The 19,799-nt window shown below is 58.3% G+C and overlaps 2 protein-coding genes across 2 annotated transcripts; both read right to left on the reverse strand.

The window, feature by feature from the left end:
- Positions 1-4,713: 4,713 nt before the first annotated feature.
- LOC127027796 (C-C motif chemokine 19-like) lies at positions 4,714-7,596 on the reverse strand. The gene is made up of 5 exons (XM_050913631.1): positions 7,563-7,596; positions 7,034-7,198; positions 5,762-5,885; positions 5,270-5,366; positions 4,714-4,734 (listed from the first exon to the last, which is right to left on the reverse strand). Exons 1-5 carry the CDS (start codon positions 7,594-7,596, stop codon positions 4,714-4,716), a joined length of 441 nt encoding a protein of 146 aa, XP_050769588.1.
- Positions 7,597-13,514: 5,918 nt separating this feature from the next.
- CCL21 (C-C motif chemokine ligand 21) lies at positions 13,515-16,569 on the reverse strand. The gene is made up of 4 exons (XM_050913291.1): positions 16,503-16,569; positions 15,791-15,911; positions 15,490-15,676; positions 13,515-15,157 (listed from the first exon to the last, which is right to left on the reverse strand). Exons 1-3 carry the CDS (start codon positions 16,567-16,569, stop codon positions 15,505-15,507), a joined length of 360 nt encoding a protein of 119 aa, XP_050769248.1. The 3' UTR covers positions 13,515-15,157; positions 15,490-15,504.
- Between the last annotated feature and the right edge of the window lie 3,230 nt (positions 16,570-19,799).

The raw sequence follows: 19,799 nt of genomic DNA on the forward strand, positions 1-19,799 counted from the left end.
TCGTGGCTGAGCCTGCACTGCAATGAGCTGTCGTACCTGCAACTTGTAAAAGCACAGTACCTGCAACTTGTAAAAGCACAGAGCTGAGCCCTGCGTGGTCACAAGGGTCCCCATATCAGAAAACCTCTGGGCTCAGTTTGACTCCAGGGACCCGGGCCAGGAAAGGCACCCTGGTCCCATGCTCCAGTCCTGGGGATCAGACCCAAGATGCCAGACCACGGAGGTGCAGGCTGGGCGATACCACCAGGGAGAGTTCAGCTGCGGCAGGAGGGCGGCAGGGATGTCACCAGCTCCTGCATGGAGCCCCACAGCCTGGCCAAGGGTGCTGGCATCTTCCCACAGGACAAATCTCAGCAGGAAGTGTCCAGACAAGCAGCACCGGTGATGACATGCTGGGAATGAGAGGGGAGCAAGCAGGGGCCTGGACTGGATGCTGTCCATCACCCACACACGTTACTGTTTAGGCAAGAGCAAACAGCACAACGGGATCAGATTAAAGGGGCTTTTCCTCACCTGGCTTCCCACCCTTCCCAACTGTCCACATGTCCCATCTCCCCACAAAAACCTGGGCAGGTCCCTGAGCCCCTGCCAGCTGGGTCCAGCACTGGTGCCGAGGGAGCTGTGCCCATGGACAGCAGCGCCTTGCCCTGGCACCAAGCAGAGGAGACCACCAGCACGGCGGTCAACTGGCCCTTGCACTGGCAAACATGCCCGGGGCATGTTCACAGCTCCCGTGGACTCCTCTGCACCAGGGAGCGATGTGAAGAGGCCGTGTGAGGGCTGCGGGAGGAGGAACAGCTTTTAGCCCCCACAGTGCTGCTCACCTTGCCTGTGAGTGCATGCGGGGAGGGTGCAGCCGGTTCCTCCCCAGTCGCTCCAGGAGCAACATGTGCAACACATGGGGGATGCTGGTGACAGAAAAAGCCCCCGTACACCATCTCTTTGGAGGCAAGGTACAAAACCAGTTCCAGTAAAGCCCCTGGAAGGGTATTACAGCACCAAGTGAGACCAGCATAGCATTTCCTTTTGGTGTCCGCTTTTGCTGCAGAGAAGCAGACGGGTGTTTTTGCTATGGACCTTCAATCCTACCTCCTGTCTGGGAATGCCCAAGCCAGGTCAGACCCTGAGACTGTAGCAGATGCTGCCTGCTGTGTCTTGTGCCCCTTGAATGAATGCAGCCTGGGAAGCATCCGAGACAGCTTTCACCATGCCTGGGAGAGACAGGAACGCTCTCATGATCCCGGCTATGAGACCTGGCAGCCAGAGAACAACTCAAAGCATGCTCAATTTGCTTGCATAGATGCAGCCTTGTCTTTCTTTCCTGGCTTTGTGCACAGTCACCAAGAGAGCAGCTGTTTTGTCAGCTCCCTAGGAAAGCTTTTCAGTTCTAATATCTTATTATTCCACAACATGTGAAATACAGGTCCCAGGTGTGGATAAAGAACTGCAGGCGATTCAACCGATACTCCAGAACACCTCACACCAAAGTGATCCCTGCACATCATAGGCCCAGACGTACTGAGAGCATGTCTGCATCATACTGCAATGGATCCTGATCCTGCCCCCCCAGCCCCTGAGGATGCAGTGAGGGTAGGCAAAGAGCAGGAAAAACATGGTTGGGGAGAGAAAAACAGGAGGACTTGGAACATTTTTTACTGAAACTAGCTCTTCGCTGGGACTTGAGGTTTTTGACATGGCAGTGACTAGCTGCTTTCGCTAAGGAAAGTGGCTGCTTCCCTCTAAAGAGATCATTGACATTTTGTATTAGAAAAACTCACTCCGTAGTTTACAAAGTACTGGGCCCTGCTGGTTTTTGACAGATTTCCAAGAGTCGAACTCTGGAGTAGGGACAGCTGCTGCAGGGCTGGAGGAGGGACAGCCAGCCAGGACCATGTACCTGGCCAAGGACAACATTTCCTCCTGTCCTTCACTGGGGGGTAAGGGCAGCCTTCTGCGAGAGCTGGATCACCACCCCCTCGAGAGCCACGGAAGACCAGGACCTGGCAGGGATCTGTGATGAACGGCTTCATTGCTCTGAGGAGGGAGTGTTTACTGCTCCCAGAAGAGATAGGAGCCACGGGCTTTGCAGCCACAGTCTTACAGGCAGGTTGCCCAAGTCATCCCTCAAACTCTAATGGAAATAGATAAACCTGCTTCCAACATCCAAGAGATCGGTGCAAGCCCCTTCTCCCTCAGCTTCCCAAGCAACTGGGCCAGGACACAGTGCTCCTTGTCAGGGTAGCCTCCAGCCAAGGATGAACATGATCCACCCCAGGTTAAGCCCCTCCTGCAGCCCCTGCCCTGCACAGGGACCCGCACCAGCTGCAGCAGCTCAGCCCTGGTGCAGATCCACGCCGAGCATCCTCCCTCTCCCCAGCTGCAGCCCCTCGCGGGTCACCGAGCGAGCGGCAGGAAGGCTTCCGCCCAAGCAAACACCAGTTATCCTCCTTTCCCACTCACACTGTTTGTCTTGGCCTCTCTTCCCATACTAGCCTTCCTCCTCTTCCTCCTCCTCCTCGGTATTGTATTGCTGGGCTGTCACTGTAGTTAATGAGCTGGGACAGAGCTGGTGCTCTGGGAAAGTCTCGCCAAGAGACAGCCGAGCCCAGGGTATTGCATGTGCACAGATACCAGGGAGGAGGACCCCAAAGGAGGGAATACCTGAAAAAGAAACCCTGGCCACCAACCAAGGGAGCCAGCAGACAAGGGGAGGAAAAGGGCCACGGCTAAGCTTGTATTCAACAGGTCTCAGCAAAAGCCATCAGGTGCCTGGACATCCCCTGGCTTGGACAGCCCAGCCTCTGCACCATCATGGATGCCATCCTCTGGAGGGGCTGGTGGCCACATCTTCCCTCCGTTCAGGAACAGTCCCCGGGCCGTCTCGCTCCCAGCCTGTGCCCAGGCTTGCTGGCTGGCACCAAAACCAGGCCAGGGACAGTGTAAATAATTTAACAATGAGGGCAGTCAGGTATGACACCGTGGTCTTTGGGAGGAGAGCATGGTGCCTGGCTGTTGGCCATGCATATCCCACCTGTGCACGTTCAGCCCACGCTTCAGCTGAATGGAGCAGCTTTGTTCAAACATCGCATGGCCTGGGCAAAAGGGAAGTTCCCAACGGGACATAAGGCCATTTTGGGGCAGCAAGACTGTAGTGCCAGTACACAGACCCAGGAGACCCAAGGCTCAGGAGGAAAATGACCAAGGACACCCAGCTCATCGGTGATGAGGGGCAGGAGCTGGTGGGCTGCCCTCTATGCCTTATCCATGGATGTGCCCAGGAGCAGGTGTCCTCACCTGCCTCCATTTCCCCAAAAGCTCTTTCTCCTCGCCTGCACCCCAGCTGCTAGCAAGCACCGAACTGCCAGGGCAATCGGCAGACCTGATCGGCCACACTGTGCCTCAGTTTCCCTTCACCGCAAGGAAAAAGCTCCTGTTCCTGCAGCTCTTCATCCATGTCTCATGGGAGCTGAGAGCTGGGAGGCTCCAGCCCAGCAGCTGCGCCGGTGGGACTGAAGCGGTTTGGGCTGGATGGTGCAATACTGGCATGCTCCCTCCCAACCCATCTCTGCAATACAACTCCCTGGGGACCCGCGCCGGCAGCCTGGCCAAGCAGCGCAGAGCAGGGCACCCGCCTTGCCATGGTGCTGAGAGACTCCCAGGAAAGACTTGCAGCCCAGCTGCTGTAGAACATCTCCTTCACCCCTATGAAAGTCCCTTTCCCCCGCCTGGCACCCCAGCACAGCCCCCTTGTCACTGCAGCATCACAGGCAGCGCTGGCTGCACACCCCACGCTCCCTGCTGGCCTTCAGGCTCAAACATGAGGCAGGTCAACTACTCGCTGGCTTTTCTTTTTATTTAACAAAATCACAGCACAATAAAAAAGAGAGAAAAGAAGCAACTTATATCCATAATTGTTGCATCAAACAGATCTAGCAGCAAATACCTGAGAGCAGTGCAAACACTGCTTGTGCATCCCTGCCCAGGCAGGAGTGTGGGGCAGGGTTTGAATGCGGTGGCAGGCTGGGGGACTGAGAAGGGGGGCAATGTCCCTGAGGAGAGCAGGGGCTGAGGGCAACATCGCTGCCTGCTCTGCCGCCACCACATTACTGGCTCTATTTCTACCCGTGCAAGGAAGGGCGGGAGGGGAAACGGTGCAGGGAAGTCAGGGCATGATAGAGGAACCACATCAGCCACGCTCTGCCCGAGGGCATCTAGGTTGTGCTCATCAAGGGAACAGCACAGTGCATGGCCAGGGAGGACATCTCCATCCCTCCCCTCCATCCCCACACTTTCCCGTCCTGGCAGCCCTTCCCAGGGATGCAGAAGGACTCAGGCTTGGAGCAGACGATGGAAACCAAAGGCATCAGACTAGTGCTGGAGGTCACAGCTGCTGCACTGAAGGGAAGGCTGAGACCCCCCAAACTTGTCTCGCAGAACAGTCCATCAACCAGCTTCCAGGCTGCGAAGGCAGCGGAGTGTTTGGTCCAGCAGCCTCCGGCTCAGCCTGACGCAGGTTGCTGGGCCACACCGGAGACAGAAGGAAGAAGAGAGGGCAGGCAGGGCTCTGCCCAGCCCCACGCACTGGCACGAGTCCCGAGGAGGGTTGGCCTTGCGGCTGGAGGTGGAAGCAGGTTGGCTCCATTAGCTTCAGATTCACAGCTGGGAGCTGGCCCCACTCCAGGTGCTGGGGCCAGCCACGGGATTCTTCAGAGCCTACTTGCCCTGGGGTTTGGCCTGGGAAAGTGAAAAACCCAGCTGTGATGAGTGTGATCCTCAGGGCAGGACACTCCCCAGAGTCCCTTCCCCATGGTCAGGGTGGTCACAAAGGGGTGATCTCCCCTGGCCAAGCCATGGTGGTGAAGCGGGAACCTGGCAGGGCTTGCAAAACACCCACCAAATTCATTGCAAGCCCTCCCCGTGAAGATGCACAAGTTGCAACCTCCAAGCTTGCAGGGCAGAAGTGGGGAGGAGTTTGCTCCCAGTGCCATGTGCTGTGGCACCCGTCCGTCTCAGCCCAGGGTGACACTGGCTGGGCAACAGCCCCAGGGCTGCATTTATTTGGGGTGGAAGAGGGATTGTAGAGGAGCCAGACTGGTCCCAGTTAGAGGGAGGAGGGATGGAGACGGAGACAAAGTATCCATGCCTCAGTAGACCATGTCCCCGCTCTTCCCAGCAGCCCAGTCACACTGGGAAAAGCCTGTGTGGTGGTGGGTAAACCCACCCCCCCGGGCTGCCCCCATTCATGGCTGAGAACAGGGACGGCTCTTACCTTCCTGCCACTGCTGGCATCCAGCTTCTCTTGGAGGCGAAGCACCCATGGGGCTTGGAGGGGGGCACAGAGGCGCTTGCCCTTTGTGGTGATGAACCTGCCAGGCACATGGGGAAAAAACCCAAGATGAGGTGAGCAGGACACCCTGGGGATGCTCAAGCACAGCTCAAGCTCTCACCCTCTGCCTCCCTCACTGCCCTCCTCCATCTCTACCTTCAGATGACTTTCTTCCCTGACTTTTGTCCCAAGTTTTCCACTCCCAGCAGGTCCTGCTCTGATTGAGCCTTTGATCTTCAGGGTCTCTTCCACAACCCTCCCTATTCCCTCACCGGCAAAGTCAGCTCAACATCCCTCCTCCACCCTGCTCAGCCTCCCTCCCTGCCTGCTCGCAGGGTCCATCCCTTGGCCATCACCAGCCTGGGGCTCTTGTCCCTTGGCCATCACGAGCCTGGGGCTCTTGTCCCTCAACCATCACCACCCTGGGGCTCTTACACAGCAGCTGGGATGTCGCAGCCATCCTGCACCAGCTGGAGCCGGTAATCCTGCACTATCCGCCGCGGGATGGGTATCTCGCTCGTCCGCAGGCAGCAGTCGAGGACGTTGTTCCCGCCATGCACTGGAAGAGGAACACACCATGCAGGCTGAGGATGCTCTCCCTGGGTTGGCTGCGCCTTCACCCAGCCTCCCCAGAGGCTGAAGGGGCTGCGGGGCCTCTCCGGTGGAGCTGGGCAGGATGGTGCCACCGGCGATGCCCTCGCACACTGCCCTGGCTGCACACGCAGGCACAAGATTTATTGCTCCCGCACCCTGGCCCCGGGAGCCCTTTGCCTCCTTCCGACAGAAAGCAAAGGAGGTGAGAAACAGCAGATTGGCGGAGGGCAACCCTTCTATGTGCCTGGGTCCCTCCCGCACCCCCAGGGCCAGCACCAGCAGTAAGCAAGGCAGGACGGGGGTCTTTACCTGGCTTCAGGATGCTGCAATACAGACACCCATTCCCGAGGGGCTGGGAATGACTTCAGCTTTATTTGCTGAAGCAGTCATAGGTTTTGCAGCTACCCCATCACCAGCCCACCCTGCACCGATCAATCCTGTGACAGCTGAGGGACACAGCACTTCACTGCGGGGTAGGGAAGCTCTGGTTGCCCTCCAAGCAAATGCTGTATTCACTGTTAATGCTTATCAAGGCTGGCAGTGCCCAGGGATGCCTGTAACCTCAGGCAGCAAGGTGTGGCACAACACCACAAGGTTTCTGGACTCCCCAGCTCCCCATAGCAGAGCAGAGGACCTGGTGTCACCCACCCAGACAGCTGTGACCTGTGCAAACCCGGTGTGCAACACCAGCAGCCCCTCAAACATAGGCTCTGCCCTAACACACGCCTTCCCTCCCGCTCCCAGCCCTGCCACTTGCCCCCAGGCTGCCCCACACCAAAGAGTGCCAGGGATGCTCTCCTAGTGTGCTGGGGAGAATGGGACCAAGGCGATCCCAGACCAGTGTGCACAAGCTGGGCTAGGGCACTGGGAGGCAGGATTGCTCCATGGCCTTACCCAAGCACAGCTTTCCAGCCCCAGTGTCCTGCAGGCTCGTGCCTGGACTTTGGGCAGGACAGAGTCCCTCTGGCACAGGTTACAAGCAGAAGACGCAGGAGGGCTGCAATAGAGCCCCAGCCATGGGTCCCTCTAAAGTCAGCTGGAAATGTAAAAGAGAGCAAGAAACTGGATCCTCTCCCTTCCGCAAGAAAGGCAGCCTGAGAGGTTCCCTCTTACCATGCAGGATATGTCCCAGCACCAGGAGACTGAGGCAGAGAAGATGCAGCCGCTGCATTTTGCTGCTGAGTCTGGCAGAGGACGAGCTGGAGGCGATTGTGCTCCGGGCAGGAGAGGTGAGCTCTGCACAGCTTCCCTGCAGTCTGCTGCTGGTGCCCCCACTGCCTATTTATCCTTCCAGCCTGTGGCTTTCACTTTCTTTTGAAGAAGAGGGGTGGGAAGTTGCAACAAGTCTTGCCACAGGCTGAATTTTTATCTTTGACTAGTTCCCGAATATCCCAGCTGCTTTCCCTGTAGCCAGCTGCTCTGCAGTCCCAGAGCCAAACACCCTCCTGCCCTCTCCGCTGCCAGCACCTGGGCCACAGGGGCTGCTGGTCAGGGCCAGAGCAGCTCCAGGGTGCCTTCACCCTGCGAAAGCACCCCAGGGCCCTGGGCAAGCACGGGGGGGTCTCATCCCATACACTTCCCAGTCCCTCCTCCAAGACATCTCTGGGACGTTCCCATTAGATACTGCATAGGCTCAACCCACTGATGCTGGGGGGGAGAACTTGCGTGAACCCCATTTTTGGGGTATATACCAGTACTGGCGTGATGCCTGGCTCCCTCTGAGCCCCCCCATCTGGTCGCAGGACCCTGGCTGGCTCCCCCTGCCCTCCCCATTGCCTGTGTGGAAGGCACATCCGAAGCTGGTGGAGGGGAGCCCAGCCAGCATGCTCTGCTCCAGGGCAGCGATCCCACGTGCCAAAAGACAACCTGGTTTACAGGTGTCCCAGCAAATGGCATCATGGCCAAAGGCAGCTACAGAGTTTCCTGGAAACGGGTTTTCTTGGCACAAGAGCAGAAATCCCCCATGGAGCCTGTGTGCGCGGCACGGGGTGCCAGGGAGCGAAAATCAGCGCTCCCACTGCAAACCCTAACACGAGCATGGGGATGGGGGCTGTTTTCCCTTGGGATGGTGACTCACCACCATGCCAGGGCCACCTGCAGTGATGTCCCTTAACCAGCCTGCCTCAGCCCTGATATGTGTCATGTGGGATGCTGAGAGCAGTGAGGTTGTGCTGGATGGGGAAGGGACGGTGAAGGGGTCTCACTGCTGTCAGCAGCTGCCGTGTAGGGGTTTGGAGAGATGCCAGAGCCGGACTCTTCTTGGAGGGGCCCATGGACAGGATGAGAGGCAATGGCACCAGTTGCACCCAGGGAAATTCCCTTTGATAGTAGGAAAAATATTTCCCCACAAGGATGAACAAATCCTGGAGCAAGATCTCCATCCCTCCACCCTCTCCCTTGCTCCAGCTTCGGCCTGGCCTGGCACCTTAGCAGAGAGTGCTCCACAGCCCTTCCACAGGGACAAATATTTCCCTGGGGACAAGACACAGGACTGGGACCCGGGGACCTCAGTAGGTCCCTCTGCTCCTCTCAACAGCAGGCGATAGCGAGCTCTGCCCCTTCCCAGCTCCACGGTAAGAAGCAAGAGGAGACTCCAGCCATGCCACCAGCCAAAGTGCTCCCTCGCTGTGCTGGCACTAGCACCAGCCTCGTGCATGGCATGGTCTCCTCCATCAGGAGAGCATCACCTCCGGCCGCTCCTGTGCCCTGGGCAAGCCGGCACTGTGCCAAAGGGGTTAGGCAGGGGTGGGTGGGCAGGATGAGCGGTATAAACAGGATGTGCCAGCTTAACTTCAGTCAGCACCTGCCTTCTTCTAGCACTCACAAGCTATTGAAGAGAAATCTTGGCTGGCAGAAGGGGAATTTAGGTGGCAGAGGATTAGTGTCAGTCATCAGCCCCAGCCTCCCTGTGGGCTTGGGGATGCAGACTGGCTCTGGGACCTGGTCTCCACTTGATCTCCCTGAGGCACTTCCGAAGAGAAGTTGCAGCAGGGAAGACGATGACTCCTGGCTGCTGATGCTGGTGGCCAGGCCTCCAGGTACAGCCGCTCCTAACCAGAGCCAGCTCCTCCCCGGGGTCTGGACTGACAGTACGAAGCCCCCTGCAAAGAGGTGCCCCCAAAAACAAGAGTCCTGACCCACCGGTGAGGGATGCTGGAGGTGCTACCTGACGGCAAACCCTTGCCTCCTTGCACGTTCGGTGGGTTTGGCAGCTACCAAAGCATGCCCAAGGACTGGCAAGGTGTGCAGGGAGGTGCTGGGGTCCCGTCCTGTGGGACTCCCCTCCAGGCACTGCTGGGGACCTGGTCCCCACGGCAAGCAGGGGAATCCCCTGCCACTTTCCTGGCACAAGGGGCTCCCACCCGCTGCTGGCTCCCGGCTGGCCACGCACTGAAAGCAGCATGTCCAGTGTTGGGAATATATCCTTCTGGGGATAAACCCCTTAACCGCCTCTGGCTGCAGGGGACCCCCTGCCCTCCCGCTGCCCGCAGTCCCTGCCGACACAGCGGCAGGAAAGAGAGGCTCTGCTTCCTCCCAGCAGCTGTCTGGGTGCCAAGTGGGTGAAAGCACGGCTGCTTCAGTCGCCTCTGCTCCCCAGGAGGGGCATCGGAGTGTGAGGAAAGGGGCTTTCCGCTCGCGTTGTGAAAGGGGAATGTGACGGGTTTTTCCCCCCCTCCACTGGGGTCAGTGGGATTTCTAAGAAGAGAGTGGTCATCTCTGAAGTGCATCCCTGTGGCATGCAGGGAGGTCGTCCCATCCCCCTCGCAGGGCTGAGCCTTGGGGACCAGAAGAGACGGCGCAGATGGGGAAGAGGGGGTGTTTCGGGGTCCAGGCTCTTCAGAGGCACAAGCAGGCAGGGAACGGGCAGGGGATCTAGCATGATTTGTGAAGAGGGGAGAGCATCATGTGCGCTGACCCATTTAAGCCTCATCCAGAGCAATTTGGGAGTGCTGGAGCTCCAGCCCTAAGGACACCACAGGCAGTGCAAAGCATCCCTCAGCACTCACCCCTGCAGAAGCCTCAATAATGCAGTTGTTAATTAAAGTGGAAACCGTGCATGGGGGGGATCCCCATGGGAAATCCAACCCATCAAAATGTAAATGGGCTGTGTGGGCATCACTTCCATCCCCGGGCTCTCCTCGGGGAGCACCAGGCATGCTGCCACCCTCCCGGAGATCTGCCAGCTGCGGGAGCCCCCGGGGCGGCTGCTCCCCACTGGGCTCATGGGCTCCGGTGCGCTCCCCGGGGTGCCTTGCAGTGCTCTGCTTTCCACCTCCAAGCTACGGAGCTGGAAAGGGCAATGGGGGAATTTCAGCAAATTCCAGGCACAGCCAGTCCCTGGGGCAGGATCTGGCCTGGCTGTATTTACCTCATTGGGAAATACTGGGCAGGCATTGCAGCTGTTTCAATTTCCCTTGCATCTCCCGGCACAAGGGAGCCTCCCGCATTGCTCCCATTGCAGTCCCAGTCCTGGTGTGGCACAGGGACTGGGGCCACCGCCAGCCCACGGGGCTCAGGGCCCCACTGGTTCTCCTCTAGCTGAGGGAATCTGGTCAATCTGATTTAAATGGAGTTAAGGAAAAAAAAAGAGCAAGCCATGACTTTGCCCAGAGGGAGCAAAGATGGTCCTGAAGATCTGGCTAAGAGGGATGCAGAAGGTGCCAATTCCTGCTCTGTTAGAGCCCATCTGTCCTTAACGCTCATTGCCTTCAGTGCCATTGATGTTGAGGTCACCGTAGGCAATGGGCAGCAGAGCCAAGACCCTTCAGCTGGGTCCCGTTCGACCACCCCCGAGGTGAGCACCCATCTCCCGGGGTCCCTGCAACACACGTGTCCCTCAGCACCATCTTTGGGCTGCGCGGTTTCCCAGCCGGGTGCTTCCTGCAAATGTCCTCAGACTTGGTGTGATGGCACCGAGATGGCAGTGGCCAGGTGGGATGCCCGCAGCCCTGGCTCCCTGCTGTCATGCCGTCTGTCCTCCTCTCTGCAACCTCTTCAGGGGTTTCAGGAGGGGATGTCTGGGGAACAGCTTGGAGACCTGTGCAAAAAGCAGCCCCTCAGCAATTTCCTTGTCATCTCCCATGTGGCTTGGCAGGAAGGATGCCCAGTGAGGCTGCACCCCAAACTCACCTCTGGAGAGATGTAAAAGCACATAGGATGGACCAAAAGCCCTGAAAGCTGCTCTCTTTCACTGCTCTATTGGCTCTGAGACTGACACCAGGCAGAGGAGGCTGTGGGGTTCTTGGTCTGGTGCAGCTCTGGGACATGGTTCATGCTGGCCCTGCTGCAAGACATCCTCAGAGAAGAGCAGATGCTCTTCCACCACCCCTTGGAGAGCTGCAGCCCAGGAGCAGGTCTGCAATCCCCAGGAGGATGGGAGGCAAGCGGAGGGATGTGGGGGTCTGGGCAAGCAGAAGGAGGACCGTCAGCATGAGGACACACCAAAGCCGAGGGGCTCCAGCCAGCAAAATGGAGGACAGGGGAAGGAGGGCACTTGGGAGCTACATGTAGGTGAAGAAAGTGTTGAGAGGAGGCTCTGGGCTGGGGACCTCTAGGACAGGATGGGTGCCAAGGGATGGCTGGGACTGGGAAATACTTGGGGCAGGAAGGATGGGAGTCCTTATCGCCCACCAGCCGCTTCTGCACCTCCTCTTGGTTCTCAAGACCATGGCAGACCCCAGGAGGCGCAGTGTTGGTGGAGAGAGCACCAAAAAACACCTTGAAGCTTCAGCTGGAAACCGCAGCCCCTCTAGCACCCACGCAGCCCCAGAAACAGCCCTTGGCACCCGCGGGGCTGCTGCAGCATAGCTGGCTCCAGCTTCTCGGGAATGGTGCGGGGCGGAGGGACGGAGCCGGCGTGTGTGCCTCCAGGTGAGCCTCGACGGAGTTCAGCCCAGCACTGCAGCCCAGCACGCTCCGCTGCCGGCACAAGCCTGGAGCACTGTCTGCGCCAGCTAACGACTTGAACTAATCATTTGGCCCAGGTTCAAGACTTCCCTTTTCTTGGCTGCACTCTGTGGTTTCTGTCTTGTCTGGCTACTTTCTGCTGTCACTGGAGCCTTTCTGCTCCAGGGTGGCCGAGCTCTCCTAACTTTGTGCTTTGCCTGACACAGCTGCAACTTTCTTGCCTTCTCTGCAGAATGGCCAGCGGCGCTTGTACAGCCCTTGCACACCCACTGCCCTGGTACACGCCGCATCGACACTGCCTTGTCTTTGCACGTGGGGTGAAGCAGGGGGTTTGCCCTGCCCAGGGGTACGACTGTGTGAATCCTCCTCTGCTGCTTCACTGTGGCATCAGCTTAGAGCATCTTCTTTACATTGCTTGTCTCAGCTGAGGTCTGTGGATTCAGCTCCTCTGTGGGGAAGGGGTTTTGGGCCCTGCTGCACACTCCAGATCCCAGCCCGTCACCTCTCCGTTCAGCCTCTCGCAGGGAGTCTCCTCGGAGGTGTTTCCCTGGTGCCATCTCACAGCGGCAGCACTGCGGCCACCTGCCTCACCAGCAAGAGGCTCCCGCTAACCCTGACACCTTATTTTCTTTAAAAGCAGCATTCTGCAGTAAAGCTGGAAGTGGTGTGCAAATGCCCATGCGCGTGCAGGCGCAGGCACACGTGGGGCTGCATTTGTGCATCTGTATCCACGCTCACGTGTGCCTTCCTGAGCAGGTATCTGTGCCTGAGCATGGAACAAACTCAGGTGCTCTTCCACAAGTCCTGATTTAGGGTAAATTTTAGGGTAAATTAGAGCACCCTCATGGGCACGTATTCTTAACCTGTTTTAGCCTAATGCCCACCTACCCTCTGAAGGGAAAAAAACACCTGTACAGTGTTCACTTCTGCAGCCACAGAGACACCAGGGTACATTTCACATGCTGGCTCGCTCCTGCCATCTGCTCGTGCTTTGCTGTTTGTGGTTGCAGACATATTCGGCTGGGCCTTGTTTCTACGGGGGTTTTGCAATCATTTCACAATCCCCTGACACTGTGACCAGCACAACAAAGGAGTCCTGCAGAAGGCAGGGCCAGCCTTGCAGGGCTGGATGCAGTGTGTCCCCAGCAGACCCAGGGCTGCCTCTACCCTCCCACAGCAGCCCCGGCTGACTCGCAGTGTGCGGGTGTCAGTTCCCAGGCTCCCAGCAAAGCGCAGGCCAGAGCACAGACTCATTAATAACTTCGTTTAATATTGTTTTCCCAAAGCAGCCGGGAGCACAGAGCCCCTGCTTTGAGCAAGCAGTGCTTGTCTGGAGAGGGTCAGAGTCGGAGGGAAAAGCTCCGCCATGAGCAAAAGACACCACGTACAAAACTGCTTTGTGCCCCCGTGTCTGCTGGCATCTCAGAACCCCTTGGTGGGGATGGATGAGCAAACAGGATGGCTTCACCTTGCTGGCCAACACAGCTGCAGGAGAGGGGACATGCACAGTCCTCCTCTCCTGTGCCAGCAGCTCCCAGCCCCTGTACCCCAGGGACACAGCGCCCAGGGTGGCTGTAAAAGCCAGGACCGGGGAGATGACAGTGTGTGGGGCAGGAGAGCAGCCCCCCATGCAGCCCCTCCCGCCCCACCGAAGCCCATCACAACAGCCAGAAGAAGTGAGTTTGGTTGTAAAGGATATATTTTATTGCCTCACATCCTGTCCAAAAGCCAATCTGGCAGATGGCCGTGTGCTCCCACGCGGAGGAGAGGGCAGCACGGAGCCAGCTCAGCACCCGTCCCATACTCAGGGCTGGTATCTTGGACTTCACAGTTTCTTTACACAGCCTTAAAATAGTAGACCTAAATGCCCACCTAATAAGCAATCTAGCCAGATAAATGTGCTTGATAGAAACACTCAGCTACAAACTTTACTCCAGCCAACACACAGCCTTTGCTGATACTGTTAAGCCCCGCAAATCCTATTATTGCGATTATATGACTTACTAGACCTTTACTGACCAAAGTCCACGTCTGAACACTCTGCAAGCAGATAATAGCACTACAGCTGCGGCACAGCCTTTCAAGCTCCCTTGCTCCTTCTCAGCATGCTGGAGGTGGTTTGCAAGCACAGGGGAGATGCCGTTTCCCCACCAGCCCTGTCCCAGAGGTCTGTCCCCCCTCTACTTGCAGTCTCACCTTACGGTGTCCTCAGGTTAGTGACTTCTCATTTTACTGAAGGTTTGGGATAGAGCTGCTCTCAAACGGCTGCAGCATGTCTGCAATGAATTTTGCAAAGTCTTCTATTCCCCTACCTGCACAGTCTCATGTGCCGTTTTCACTATGTGGGCTTTTCAGACTTGGGAAGAAAGTATATGAGAGTTTCTTTTTTTTTTCAGGAAACAAAGCATTTGGCTTAATAATGTCTGAATCTCTGACAACAGCAAAACCAAGGGAGATAAAAGGGTAAAATTCCACTAAAACGAACAAGTTGTTCTGATTTCATTGCAGTTTTGTACCTAAAAAAAATAAAAAATCAAAGGGACAGGTCCTGACTATCTTCCTACAAACTACACTGCAACAGCACACTATAAAAGCCAAAGGGGAAGCCTAGAACAGCCCAGACATACAGCCACACTGTCACCCCCACTGTCCCCAAACTCTCCATCTCAGCCACTATTAATTGCCCTGCAAGGAAGCGCCCAGCAAGCAGCCCAGGCAGGACCATGGGGACATAGGACCTGCCTGGCACCCCAAAGCCCTGCAAGCCAAAAAGGAGCAAAGAGGTGAGAGGGAAATGAAATGCAGCCATCATTTATTTGGTAGAAAAATAAGAGTAATCTTCCAGAAAAGCCAGCCTGCAGCATAAAGGGTACTCTGTGAAGCACAAGGAGCCAGAAGCAGAGCCTTCCAGGAAGACTGAATGAAAGCACAGTCTTTAAATATAAATACCAATGTATAAAACCCTCCAAAAAAGTCACAGGAAAAGCTGCCATCCTGCCAGGCTACAAAAATCCCCTCTGGTGGGAAGGCTGCCTGCTTTCCCCTTGGGGCTGCAGCTCAGCTCCCATGCGGGTCCAGGTCCCCGCTGCCGTAGCTGTGGGGCGAGCGAGGACCTGGGTGCCCCCCGCCGCCGAGAGCACCCAGCCGGTGGAGGGGGTCCCGGCTGGGGGGATCTCTGCAGCAGGCACGGCAGTGCCGAGGGGGCTGTGGAGCAGAGGGCAGCCCCCTCAGCCAGCCCCGTCCTCGCCCCGGGGCCAGCAGGCGGGTGGGTGGTCTGTGGATGTCCATTGCCAGGCAGTGGGTCGGTCATCGGTGGGGAAGGCATCCGTCCTAAGGAAGGCAAGAAGAGGGGGGTGAGGTGGAGAGGGTCTCAGCGAGAGCACCCACCCCAGCCGGGGGGCCATTGCCCTGCGTGATGTGTCTTGCCTGTCCCCAAGGATTGCCTTGTCCCAATGGCTGCAGAAAGAAATCTGATTTTAAGGCAAGCACAGACCACGAAGGAGCCATGCTCTAAGCACGTCTGGTCTCCAGCCACGGCTCTGGCAGCCCTCCCGGGCTCGGCCCCAGGAGCCAGACACCCACCCTTCCTCGGGGAAGGATCTGGGATGGGGGGCAGCACCCTCACCCCATCACCCTGCTGGCCCCCGCTCCCCCCCACCTACCTCTTCAGGCCTGACTTAGACCCGCTGCCGCCTCTGCCGCTTGGGTCTGCCCCTGGGACGTGGGGACTGTCCCTTCTTCTTGTCCTTCTTGTCATTCTTGACCTTCTTGTCCAGGTTCTGCATCAGTTTCTGGACAGCGGGGTCGGTGGGAGAGGCGCAGATTTTCTTGTTCTTCTTGGTGGTAAACCTGGGGTGCAGGCAGAAAGGTTTGCTGGGGGCGGGCAGGGGGAGGACATGGAGAGGGAGGGTTTGGCTGGAGCCAAACTGCTCCGGATGGTCCCAACCGCAGCGGGGTACTTACACGACAGCATGCAGCACACATCCCGACTCAGGTCCCTGGATGCTGTAGGACTTCACCCAGCTGCTGGGGATGGCTCTCCGGCTGTGCTTCAGGCAGCAGTCCGAGACCGAGCTGCCAATGCCTGGGAACAAGCAGGGAACATGGGATTTCAGACCCTCACCGAGCCAGGGCACCTTCCCAGCCCCGGGGGAGCACAGCATGGCCGGCTGACAGCACAGGGCTTGCTTGGTCTCATTCGTGGGAGAGATGCTGGGGCAGCACGTGAGGGTGGGAGCTCTCAACCCCAGTGCCCAGTTGCAGGTCGGACCCTGCCGCGGGGATATGTCACACCAATTTCACTGCCAGCAGAGGGGAAACTGAGGCAGAGACGAGCTCCTTGCAAAGGCACTGAACCTTGTTCTTCTGCCCGCACTTTTCAGCTTGGGATGCCGCTGCCCCACCAGCCACGTGCACACACACACACTCCCAAGCCAAGCAAGCACTGCAAGCCAGCACCACACACCAACCAGACGTGCACACACACACACCCCCCCCTACACACAACTGCACTGCAAACCCCACACCTGCAGCCACGCACGCACCCAAATGCACCGCAAACACCCCCTGTGCACTGCAACCGCAGCACACAGCACTCCGCGCAGACCCCGCCGAGCACCCATATCCCCTGCCCCATCCCACCCGCAGGCGGGCAGGAGGGCTTCGCGCCCCTCACCTTGAGCCTGGGCAGTGAGGAGGGTAGCAGCCAGCAGGACCAGCAGCAGGAGGAGGCGCAGAGCCATGGCGGGTGCCGCGGGTGCTGAGCTGGGCAAGGCTGGGGAGCAGGACGCACACTGCTGCCTTGTGCCGAGGCTGCTTCTATTTATCTCCGGACGCTTTGTTTTCATTTTCGGCCAGCCTGGCAGGCAGCCCACCAGCCGGCCGAGGGCTGGGTGATGGAGAAGCGGGAGGGTGGGGGATTCCTGTAAGCTGCAAGTCCCCCTTTACAGATGCGTCCTGTCTTGTTCCCAGCTGCCCATCATGGTGGGGGGTGCCAGGTGTGGGGCACGCTGGAGACATGGCCCCTATCACGGCTAGATGAGTTTGTGGGCTCCGGTTTCCTACCTAGTCTTGCAACCTGCCGTTACCTGCTCTCAGAGGGTCGGGTGTTGCTGCTTGCCTGTCTGTTCCCCAGGCAGGGACCCTGGCGGGTGGCCAAGCCATTAGGGAAACCAAGGAGTCAATCTGTTTTGCTCCCCACCTCATGCTTTTCTCCCGAGCCCAGCCACCCACCCCACAGAGGTGAGAAGGGGCTCAGGGTGACCCCACATCCCAGACCCCTGAGCCCCCATCCCTGTCTGGCTGCCTCGGGGATCTCACCAAACAGCTGAACACATCTGTAGGGCTGGGATGTGCAAGGGCCAGACTGCAAATGGGACTAGGGGAGATAGCACAGCCCACCATACGTTGGTGCTGATAGCAAATTGTGGGGAGCCGAGGATGAGGAAGGACCTCGACCAGCTGGAGGAATGGGCTGACGGGAACCTCCTGAGGTTTAACACTGACAAGATGCGAAGTCCCACGAGCACGATGGCATGACCCTGTGCAGCTGGACAGGTTGGGCATGACTGGCAAGATGGGGGCTATGCAGAAGTGGACCCGGGGGAGCTGAACAGGAGCCCACAGTGCACCCCTGTGGTGGCAAAAGCCACCCAAAGAGATGGCCATGTGGCTGGACCAAGTCCTGAGCAACCCAGTGTAACACCAGACCTGCTCTGAGGAGGGGATGGCCAGAGATCTCCACATTTTCATACGATCACCAGGGCATGGTCTGGAAGAGACCAAGGATGGAGGTTTCACAACCGCTTTGGGCAACCTGTTCCAGTGCTTGAAATGCTCTCATGTTGAAAACATTTTCCCCACTATTTAATTGGAATTTCCCTTGATGCATCCCGTGCCACTGCCTCTTGCCCTGCCCCAGAGCCCCCCTGAGAAAAGCCAGGCCCTGGCATCTCTCCAGCCCCCCTGGGCAGCCCCCACCAGCAAGGAGCCCCCTTTGCCATCCCATCCCCAGCTTCACCACCCCACTGCTCACAGCCCCTCTTTGCCCGCCCTACCCTCCAGGTCCTCGGCCAGCCCGGTCCTGCTGCCCATGTCAGCTGTGTCCTGGGAGCCCCGATGGGATGCAGGGCCCCGATGGAGTCTAGCCGATGCCAGTGGGGGCCAAGCCCCTTCCCAGGCCCCACTGCCTGCAACCTGGAGTGCAGCCCCAGGACTTTTCACCGGTTCCTGATAAGGACCCTCATAAAGAGTTATCAAAGGCAATGAGTAACCCAGGGGGTGACCAAAGTCCCGGCTGCTGTAGAAAGCAGAGCTGCGATAAGATGCCCACACTCTTGCCTCCCTCAGCAGGGAGGGGGCAATGCTGGAGTCATGGCAGGGGGGCTCACCAACAACTGCCTTGCAGCCCTCTCTTGGGCAAGGAGACCGGCAAGCTGCAGCAGCTTGCTGCCTTCCTCGGGGACAAGTTGGGTGCCTGGGGCAGCTTGGGATCCAGGGCGGCACTCCTGGGGCTTCCTCCATCACCCATGCCGAAGAGAAAGGGAGCTCCCGTGCTGGGGGGTGCCTGTGTGCCCAGCGCCCAGATGGGGGGAGGCAGCTCCCCACACACTCGTGCACCACCAAGGTTGGTGTGCCCTCGGGCAGCAACCCCTGGGGCATGCGGCAGGCACAGGCCATGGGCAGCAGCGGTCGCCTGTGCATGCATCTCCCCAGGGTGCTTGGCAGCATGGGGAACTGGTCTGTGGAGGCATCCTATGTGCTGGCACCCATCCTCCAACCCCAAGCACCAGTGGCATCAGGACAGGGCAGGAAAAGGAGAGCCATGCTGGCACTTATTGCCTTTCCAGCCCTTACCTGTGCAATCTCTCCAGGCAGCAGTGCCCAGGTGCTGAGCACCTGGATGAACCCCCACCCCTGGCATGGCTTGAACACTGTCCCTGTGCTGGAGAAGCTGGAGGAGCACTGATGCCATAGCCATCCACCCTGGTCAAGTCTCTCCCAGAGCCTATGTGGTATCAGGACAAGTGATATGGAGGGAGGGGAGACATGTCACAGGTTGCCCCCAGCACAGACCAGTCCAGCCCAGGGCTCCCTCTGCTCCCAAAGGAGCCCAGGAGAGCTCTGCGGTCCCAGCGCGGAGCCAGATCCCTTCCTTGCCCAGTCCCAGCCGCGGCAGCAGGCGCCTGGAAAGTCCCTGGCTCTCTGCGTGTTTTCAAGATACCGCAGCAGCATCCTCTGGCCAGAGGCCAGCCACAAACACGGTCTGAGCTGCTGAGTAGGGTCAGGGCACAGGTTCCCTTCACAAGCATCAGTCTTTGGCAATTCTCTGGTTGCTGTGATTTGCACCCTGAAGAAAGCAGCCAGCTGAGCAGACCCTCACTCCAATCCTTCCAGGGAAGGTGGTTGGAGAGGACCCAGGAGGGAACAAACTAAGGGCAGGGGTACTTGCCCATTGCTCTGGCTGAGCAATGCAGATGCACCTGCATGCCTGAGCAGCAGGCCCATGCAAACTGGCCTGGGGGTCTGTGCCCCATCTTCCCTGCTGCCTCCCTTCCCTCAGAGCCCTCCTTTCACTCCTTCCTCTCCAAGTGCCTTGCTCCGTCACCTGTCCCCTCAGCTCAGGGAGAAAGCAGGGAGCTTCTGGCAATGAGAGGGGTGAGCATCCCTGTTTGCAGGGGGTCGCAAGGCAGACTGAACTTTTGGAATACAGAGGAGCTGCCAGGGGTGGAGGGTGGAAGCAAGGCTTTTTAGGGCTCTCCAACACCAGCAGCCTCCAGCAGCCGCTCTGGCCAGGTGCAATTTCTTGCATGCACCCACATAAACCCATTTCTTACCAGCTTGGGCTCCTGCAGCCACCAGCCTTTTCCCAGAGCTCAGAGGTGCAGGATGGAGGCAGACACAGGGAGGGGGACATAACCAGGCAGGGTGCCCCTCTACGGTGTCTCAGCTACAGGGAACCACTTTTTGGCCC

Source organism: Gymnogyps californianus, chromosome Z (assembly GCF_018139145.2).
Source record: "Gymnogyps californianus isolate 813 chromosome Z, ASM1813914v2, whole genome shotgun sequence".
Classification (NCBI taxonomy): domain Eukaryota; kingdom Metazoa; phylum Chordata; class Aves; order Accipitriformes; family Cathartidae; genus Gymnogyps; species Gymnogyps californianus.